Source organism: Arachis hypogaea, chromosome 11 (genome assembly GCF_003086295.3).
Source record: "Arachis hypogaea cultivar Tifrunner chromosome 11, arahy.Tifrunner.gnm2.J5K5, whole genome shotgun sequence".
Classification (NCBI taxonomy): Eukaryota; Viridiplantae; Streptophyta; class Magnoliopsida; order Fabales; family Fabaceae; genus Arachis; species Arachis hypogaea.
Window position 1 is genome coordinate 8,081,018 of NC_092046.1, and position 9,384 is coordinate 8,090,401.

The 9,384-nt window shown below is 34.7% G+C and overlaps 2 protein-coding genes across 2 annotated transcripts; one reads left to right on the forward strand and one right to left on the reverse strand.

The window, feature by feature from the left end:
* Window positions 1-386: 386 nt before the first annotated feature.
* Window positions 387-6,310, forward strand: LOC112720125 (poly(A)-specific ribonuclease PARN). Its single transcript, XM_025770952.3, has 7 exons — window positions 387-963; window positions 2,493-2,623; window positions 3,066-3,391; window positions 3,590-3,703; window positions 4,183-4,309; window positions 4,387-4,657; window positions 5,255-6,310. Exons 1-7 carry the CDS (start codon window positions 602-604, stop codon window positions 6,084-6,086), a joined length of 2,163 nt encoding a protein of 720 aa, XP_025626737.1. The 5' UTR covers window positions 387-601; the 3' UTR covers window positions 6,087-6,310.
* A 473-nt stretch (window positions 6,311-6,783) lies between these two features.
* LOC112720126 (ent-copalyl diphosphate synthase, chloroplastic-like) lies at window positions 6,784-9,090 on the reverse strand. Its single transcript, XM_072206394.1, has 4 exons — window positions 8,867-9,090; window positions 8,549-8,785; window positions 7,537-7,660; window positions 6,784-7,300 (listed from the first exon to the last, which is right to left on the reverse strand). The coding sequence occupies exons 1-4, from the start codon at window positions 9,016-9,018 to the stop codon at window positions 6,893-6,895; spliced, it is 921 nt and encodes a 306-aa protein (XP_072062495.1). The 5' UTR covers window positions 9,019-9,090; the 3' UTR covers window positions 6,784-6,892.
* Between the last annotated feature and the right edge of the window lie 294 nt (window positions 9,091-9,384).

The following is a 9,384-nucleotide window of genomic DNA, read 5'->3' on the forward strand; positions in this document are numbered from 1 at the left end:
ATTGTTGATATTTGTTTAGTTATTTTTATGTTGAAGAATTATTATTCAAGACTTGTTGAATAGGTTGGATTGTTGGATATTTAGACATGTTGCTTTATAATGTTTTATGGGATTTACGTTTTATTATTATGTTAGATTGTTGGATAGATTATTAACTCTATAATTAAGTTATTATTTTTTATTTAAAAAATCATAAATTCAAACCGATCCAAACTGTTTGTAATTGGATCGGATCGGATCGTATTTTTAAAAAAAGTTCATCCAATGTAAACCGCACCGTACATCAATTAAACATTTGAATTAGATGACTTTTTTCCTTAAAATCGAACCAACCCACACTTCGAACACTCCTACTATTAATACGAGAAAAAATATTAATAAAAAGAGTAATCAATCTCCTACAAATAAAAATCAAGGCCAAAAAGTGTATTTTTTTAAGGGCTGGTATCTTTCTAGCCAAAACGCTGTGTTTCAATATCGGCGACGCTTCAGCGGCTCAGCCTGCCCCCGTTCTACGGCAAGAAGAAGCACATTAATACACACATAGGCAGATAGTTAACCTCCTCTAAACCCTGTCGACGGAAATGCGTCATCCCACACAATGAACCCAACACCAAGGAAACTCGCACTCTCACTCTCACGTGCGCTCTCACGTGCCCTAACTACTGCCACCGCCGCAGCCTCGCAATCTGGATCGGCTTTCCCACTCAAGACGGTTACCACCAAAAACTTCGAAGCGTCTCTTTCGGAGCTCCGGGACCATGTCCGAACCTCCGATTTTGTTGCCATCGACCTTGAGATGACCGGCGTAACCAGTGCACCCTGGCGGGAGTCCTTCGAGTTCGACCGCTCCGACGTCCGGTACCTGAAGGTCAGGGACTCCGCCCACAAGTTCGCCGTCGTTCAGTTCGGCGTCTGCCCCTTCCGTTGGGACTCTTCCAACCACTACTTCGTCGCTTATCCGTATGTTATTCCTTCTCATTTTTTTCGCCCGTTAGTTTTTCTTTCCTGCAGTTAGTGATTTAGTTATTGACGTATTGCAGTTATTTGTGTTTATAGTTTACTCGTTATGTTCATTTTTTGTGTGAGTTGGTATTTTTATTGTTCTTTTGGTACATAAACTGCATTGAGGTTTGAACCTGATGGATAAGTTCATCCGAGGTCCTTGGAGTTGGCAAAATTCTGGCAAGTGAGTCCCTTAGCGTCAGTGAACTTGAGCTACTTTTGGGATGAATTTGAAGTCAATGTCTTTGATGTACTCCAAATTCTTAGCTCAATTTAGAGTTTAACTCATACAAAGTAATACGATGGTAATTGAGTTTTATGAGTGAGTTTCATGTACTGAATAATTCCTTGCTGGTTTACAGTAATTGATGGAAAATTGGTTGATTGATGCGAATTATTGTAGTTGTTGTATAATGAGATTGATTCTTGTAATCTTGTGTGTTAAAGGAACTAGTGGTAAATGGGTGTAATTCGTTTAGTTTGCTACTCAATTTCTTTTTTCAATTTCTTGTATGCTAATCCAATGTATTTAGTCAACTTTAAAGAGTTCTGATTATATTATTACTTTTTGTTACTAATTGGTTTTTTTTTCTTTGGAGGAAATTTGTAGAAAGTGAATTTAGATTGCTTGAGAAATTGATAGTCAGATACATGTACCTAAGTTTCAAATAGTATATACTTTCGTTTGGAGTGAATATTATTAGCATAAAAATAAAATTATGTCAATTTTGATGGTAGATAGTAACCTGAAGGGAATTTCGATGACAATGTGAGGATTGTGGTCATGGACTTGTGGGAGTGATAAGTAAAAATTGAAAACATTGCAATATTATACCTGTTAGATGAAAACATGGCCCTGTATTTATGCTAGAACCTGATATGTACTTATGTATCTATGACATTTTTGTAACAACTGAAACTTAACCTGATTTATTTCAAAGAGTAGTTTGAATAAATATTCTAAAAATATTTGTATAATATTTCAAGTTACGTAATAGAAGAGGCACGCTTTTTTTCTTTTCTTTTTGTTTTTTCATTTCTTACTGGTTTTTGTTATTTCTGCTTGTGACTTCCCTAAAGCTTTGTTTGGGAGTTAATAGGGAAAAGAAAGGGAAGGCATTGAAGAGAAAAGAAAGTTAGGGGAAGGAGAGTGTTTAAGAGAATAAGATGTTTGCCTTCCCTTTGTTTGGGGATCTAAAATGTAGGGGTAAAGGAGGGTTGTAGTTGTAGATGGCTAATGAAACCCTTTAAATCCTTTCCCCCGTTCAAATCCAAACTCCCAAGCACAAAGAAACCTCTTAATTAATGCTTTGCCTTTCTTATCCTTTCCCTCCTACTTTGAATGCACAAACAAAGGCTAAAGTTTGGTAACAAATTAACAAATATTCCCTCCTCCCCTCCCCCCTCCTCCTTTTTCTCTTTTATTTTCTTGGTTCATGTGATGAATTATCTATTACTGTTTGATTTAGACAAATGTTCTTTGACAGGTACAATTTCTATGTTTTTCCACGTCAGGAGCTTGAGGATCTGGCTCCATGTTATGAATTTCTCTGCCAGACTACTTCAATGGATTTCTTGGCTAAATACCAGTTTGATTTCAATGCATGCATACGTGAAGGTTTCTTTCTCTTCCTTTTTTTCCCCTTTCATTGCCTGGTATTAAGCAAATAAACAGTTACCTAATTAATAGAATAAAGGGTTCCGTGCACTAAAAGCTGCCAGAAATGTATTCAGCGACAATAGATTAGATTGGTTGCGTGCTCTTTTCTGCTTTAAATGGACTCACGTGCACCTGCTTCACTTCTTGATAGATTAGACTGGTTGCATGCTCTTTTCTAGCTACATGCATATTAAGTTTATATATAAAAATTCTGGGACATTGAACGTTCTGAAGGATTATGATCTTTATCCACTAACCAAACCTGGAGGAATTTTGGATTTGTCGATCCTTCAAAAATCTGTCATTTTTTTTGAAATAGGCATTTTTTCTACGTGCTTAATTTTTCACTGATTTAATAGTTTCTGTGGTTTGAGATTTTTGCGCACTTGGATAATGTCAGGAATATCTTATTTATCTAGAGCGCAAGAAAGCGAAGCAGTAAGGAGATTGAATTCTAGATACGAAAGTGAGCATTCAAACATTTGTAAATTAAAAGACGTTAAAGACATACAATTGATCAGCATGGCAGACATATTGTTCTCTGAACGAATGAAAAACAAATTCAGTAAATGGCGTGATGGGTTATTACAGGAGCAAAGTCGAGAAGAACAAATTATAGGAACTTCAAAAGACTCAAAACAGCTATTTGAAGTGATTTTCTTTAAGATGCATCCTGCTATTAGACTTAGTGGATTTACATCTCGGCAGCTAAAATTGATTCAGTTGGTAATGTTATTACATCTTGGACCCTTAGTTGATATGTTCACATTTTGTCTCCTAGTATTTAATTGTATTTATTTTTTGTTCTTTGTCTATTTATCTATTTGTTAATTGTGTCATCTACTCCCTGTAGATAAGGATATATGTAGGAAGTTTGTGAGAAAAAATAGCTGAATTTGTCTGATTATACATTGAAAATTTCAGGTCATCAGAAAACACTTTCAAGATTTGTCATATGTATGTGTGAATAGCGAAGATTCTGGTTCACAACATATGGTTGTATATACAGACTCAAAGGATGAACTAAACTTACTTCTGGTAAATATATTATTGAATTTGAGGACCTTACAATTAACTGAGAAGCTATTTAAATCTTGATATTATCTTTTTATGTTTTCCTCTGTTTACCTTCTTAAAATTGTAATGTGTGTTCTAAATTGCCAATGAATTTTTGGAAGTGAATTACATTTTCCACACTTTCAAGACAACGGTCTTGTTAACTGACTGAATTTTGGTTACTACTAAATGAAAACTTGAAATGACCTTGTATTAGTTTAGAATCTTCAGATAGCTAAACATGTTCTTGAAGCAAAGCTTAATCCTCAATTAAACATTTGAAGGATAACACATCTATGAACTATTAGCATAGAATTTGCCGTCTTTGGATGGCTAAACATGTTCTTGAAACAAAGCTAGTCTCAATTAAACGCTTGAAGGATAACACATCTCTATAAAGCTAACTGACACCACACCACCACATTAAATCCTCATAAAAGATATTCCTTAATCTCTTGCAGAAGGAGGTAAAAGATGGAAATCGCAAGGCAGAAGAGAAGAAGATTCAAAATGCTGTGGGATTTCGCCATGTTATTGATCTCCTTTCTGCAGAAAAGAAGTTGATTGTTGGTCATAATTGTTTTCTGGGTATCAATTCTATTCTTAGCTCCTATATTGCTTTTTAATTTTATAAGATACCAAGATGATGATATTCCTTAATACAGATATTGCTCATGTCTACAACAAATTTATAGGTCCCCTTCCAGGGACTCCTGAAGAGTTTGTCACCTCTATTAACAAGTATTTTCCGCACATTGTTGACACTAAAATACTCTTCAACAATAATCATGTGCTCCAAGAAAAGATGAAAAGGTCAAGAAAATCACTGGCCTCTGCATTTTCCTTGTTTTGTCCACAAATTGCAGTAGGTTCCAACAGCAGTGATCTTGATTCACCCTTACATGTGAAAGTGAATGTTGAAGTTAATGATTTGAGGTTAGTTTCTGCATTATCTCTATAAATCATGAATGGTAATCTCTCAGTGGTTTACCAGTCTAGTGGTTTAGAAGATGGTGTTATCTGCATAATATAACGTTATTCTTCTCATGTATTCAATGGAGCAGCAGATCACTGACTCACACTATGAAATTGATTTTATGCCCAACTCCTGGTTTGCATTTGATTGGCAGTGGAGTTTATGTGTTGTCACCTAAAAAAGAAGAAAGTAAAGACAATGATATTTATGTATAATTTCTAGTTGGCAATTTCCATGAATGACTCAAATATTTTCCCTTTTTGTCCTCCTTTAGATTTCTTCCTTTTCTGATATCTGTCTCCAGTAATCTCAGCTTATGTATATCTGAATATACAAATTCCCTTCTCTTTTGTTGTTGGACAATATTGTACTGTTCTCGTTTCTGTTCTCTACATATCGGTGTATAGCCTAAGGCAATTTTCAGAATTTTGATAGTTAAGTGTTTTACACGGAGCAACACTTAAAAACATTGTTGCTTTTTATATCACTTGTTGTCCAAGCTGTCTACGTCTTTAGATGTATCTTTTTGTACCAACATAACATATATTTGTATGCAGATCATCGAGCTGGAACCCTGGAGCCAAGCATGAGGCCGGATATGATGCTTTTATGACTGGTTGCATCTTTGCTCAAATATGCAGTGATTTAGGAGTTGATTATAAACACCATGAATCTTCTCCACAACAACTAGCCCTCAATGAGAAACTACAAAAGTATGTTAACCATCTATATCTTAGTTGGATACATGGGGACATTATTGATCTGAATACCGGTGATAAGGTTGCAGAATCTACACCAAGCAATAACCTCAAGAGGCAATATCCAAAGATTTTGTTTGAAAATATTGTTATTATTTGGGGTTTTCCTTCTCAGCTGAAGGCAAATGATCTAAGAGTGTGCATATCTAAAGTTTTTGGTCCAGCTTCTGTGGTTTCTGTCTACCACTTGGATGCGACTGCAGTATTTGTGCAGTTTAGTAAGACAGAACTAGTTTACGACTTCCTTTTGTTGAAGGACACCTTAGAAAGAAGTGATGGCGCAATCTTGGTTTTGCACCCTCTTGCAAAGATTTTGGAAGGGGGCAATACATGTGCCGCTGATTATGATACTTACAAAGAAATCTGTGGTTCACCCATTTCCGAAGCTTTGTTTGCCGTGCAGGCAAAGGCGGTTGGCATAAAGTGGAAGACCAAATTGGTAGAAAGCCATGTCACAGTGCAAACTGAAGACCACGAAAGTCCAGGCGCAGAAGGTTCTGTAAATTCGGTTATGAAATTTGTAAAGTCCAAACCAAACATAATTGAGCAGTTAAGAAATGCTCCATCTCATAGGAAAGTCTCATCTTTTGAGACCGAAGATTCTTGCTGTGCAGTAGAAATGAATGCTTGACCCCCGACTCTTGATTTTATACCCTATTAGCCTAGACATGCCATATTGTATCAAGTTTGTAACTAATACACGTAGTTTATATTTATCAACTTGTATCGTCATCTTTTCAATGTGTAGACAAATCAAAATTGATTTTGATTTCTTCACATCCCAGACAAACAAATGTTATGTTTGCAGTGGGAGACTCTCTTTTAAATTCAAATAATAAATTGTTGTTATGTGAATTTGAGAATGCAGGTAATAGCACGGATGCAGAAGTAGAGGGAGTGGACATAGTGGCTTGGTTTATACTAGAGGAAGCAGTATTTTCGTTGGAGGAATTGGTGATCAAAACAAAAGAACCCAAATCTGATGAAAGGACAAATGAAACGGGGAACTCAATTTGGATACAGAATTTCGAAAGAAATAGAATGCAAAATCTGCTCCAACAGGTCAGTGTTTTCAGATTCCAACTTACAAAAGGTAAAGAATTCTGTTTCAAAGATAGGGGGAGAAAAATTGCAACTGCATAAACCAGTGAACAAGTAACTCTTGTGCAATAAATAGAGCACCTTTGAACACCCCCCCCCCAAAAAAAAACAAAAGCCAAAATCCAACTAAGCTCTAAGCAGAGAAGCAATTCACAGTTTTTGTGAATGAGTGGAATATTATAGAATGTATAGTAAAAGTTAGATTATTGTGAATGAGTGGGAGAAAATATAAAATGTCCATGCCTGTGATGGTTTATTTTATTGCATATTAGGGTTCCCATCTTAAAAGGTTCAAGGTCTATATATTCCACTGAAAAAGTGAAATACGTTAATTTATTACATCACTTTCTGAAATAGGACTTTGTCAGCGTGAGACATAATGGTCTGAGAGTCAAAATATGCAACATAGTAAAAACTCTTGGCCACCAAGAAGAATGAGCTCTTAATGCCATCTTGGGAATTTTGGAGCACTATTTGCAAAAACTCTTGCATTTCTGATTCTATTTCTGGTGTAGTGGTGGTTTTGGTTGCAATACTCAGTTCATTTTTTCCCTTCTCACTTTGGTAATTTTTGAGCTTATGGCAGACTTTGTTAGTGGCTTTGAGTAATCGTTGGTACTGAGTATTTAGCTGTAGCTCTTGTAACCAATCACCAGCCATTAAATTTATAGTTTGCACAATCAACTCTGCTTCTCTTTTGGAGCTGCTTCCTTCATTTTGCCAACTAAACAACCAACTCTGCCACTGACCAATTCAGGAATAACAAATTTTCAAAAGAGACTAACCTCTCTTATTTGTTACATTGTGTTTTTATTTTCATTTTTAATATTTTTTATTTAAAATTTTGTAAAAAATAATAAAAATTTTCTTCCTTTACCTTTCACAATATAAAAACAAAATGTTTTGTTAAACTAAACAAACTGTAAATTTTGTTGTGTTCCAATCACAAGGAATAAATAAATAAATAAATAAAAACTCACAATTTGATTCAAATAATGGGAAATTTCCTGTCCATGATTTTGAAAGAACTCCAATCCAAGATAGTCAAGAGTTATCAGCAAAATCCCAAGAAGTTGCTCGTTTTTGTTGTTCTTATCAAGCCTCCTGCAGCATGGGTTGCATATTCACCACACAATCAAGTTTCTAAAAGATGTATAATAGAATAAAGAGCAATGTTACTTGACGAATAAAATTATGAGAAGTGCTAGAGACCAGCAAATTTTGTAATTTATAACTATCAATTAGTTATCATTAGTATTTTTAATGGTGTAAGATTATATCTAATGATGTAGAATTGGGGAAATAGATCTCTCCAGTTTTTTTAACACTTGAGGAAATGAAGTGTGATTTTTCACCATTAACTTTATAAGTGGGACTAAAAATAAATATGAGAGAGAGCAATAAAGGGTGAGAGATCACAATTGACACCATCTAGTTTTTTCTTCACTGGAGAGGATCCACTCCCTAGAATTGGTCATTTTCCTTTTACTAGTTACATGTTGGCCAAATTTTAATAAAATTGCTGGTCTCCTAAACTTTCTCTAAAAGTATTATTTTTTACCAACTTTTGGCCAAACATTCTATGCTTTGTATACTCCATTTTAAACCCTAAATACTAAAATTTAACTCCTAAGTGTATAAAAATAAAGTATTAACTAAAAATGTTGGCTAATATTAATAAAAGGTATGTCTCTAGCAGTTCTTAACCTTCTCAAAATCTGAACATATCGATCTCTGAGTTTAATTTGTCTCATTTTAAAATTTTTTTCACGTGTACATTTGTATATCGGCCAAGTCAGTACAATGGAAGTTACATTTGATTTTTCCATTGGATCTGACAGACCCAAGTGAATAGAGGGATCGATGTGTCTAGATTTTGAGAAAGTTAAGAATTTAAATGTATTTTTAACATTTTTAAATTTTTAAAAACTTAAATATCCGTGGACTGAAAGGCCAAGGATTTATTTGTCTTTTTCTCTAATATTTATTTACCTGTTTGACAAGTCTTGTCTGTTGAAGTTGTTATTGAGTTGTTCTAGAATGACCTTCCTTGCTTCATCATGGTTGATATGGAACTTGAATGCACGAGTCAAAGTTACGGATTTAGCCCATGCGAGTCGCTCTAACCACCTTTCAGGTTCAAAAATGCAAGCTGCTGCCACAAAATAAGCTTGGAGAAGACTCTCTTTACTCACTCCAAATTCCTCCAGTCCTGTTTCCGAGTGCCATCTAACAATTTCCATTGCAAAATTTAGAAGCACGTCAATTTTCAATACACATGTCTTATAAAATAATAATTGAGTGCCTCACCGTTGGATTTTCTCCCATTCTGCAGAGTGCACTGCTTGACTCTTGCTGTAATCCAATTTGGCAAGTTCAAGATAAATCTCGTTGTTCACACTAGGCAACCTGCCAACAATAAACAAATACATAAATGAATAAAATGAAGAGATGGCTGGCATGTTTCAGCACACAAAAATAAAGTGTATAAGTAGTTGCAAGTTATTGTGGAATAGGAAATATGACTAAAGTTCTAAAAGAGGTTTTTGATATTGGTCTTGTGCACAAAAATTGTTATTCACAAAAGACATCTTTAAGAATGACTTACACGAGTTACATGGCTCATGTTAGTGTTTGACTCGTTTTCTGTTATTAATTTACTAATGTGGTTTGATGATGTATACCAATGACATGCATATGTCATATTATGATTTTGTTACATAGATAAATAATATTGTAAAAAAATATTCTACTATTCACATTAACGTGTCACGTATAAACAATTCATACTATCAAAAGTCTATTTCATCAAATTATATTAACAAATC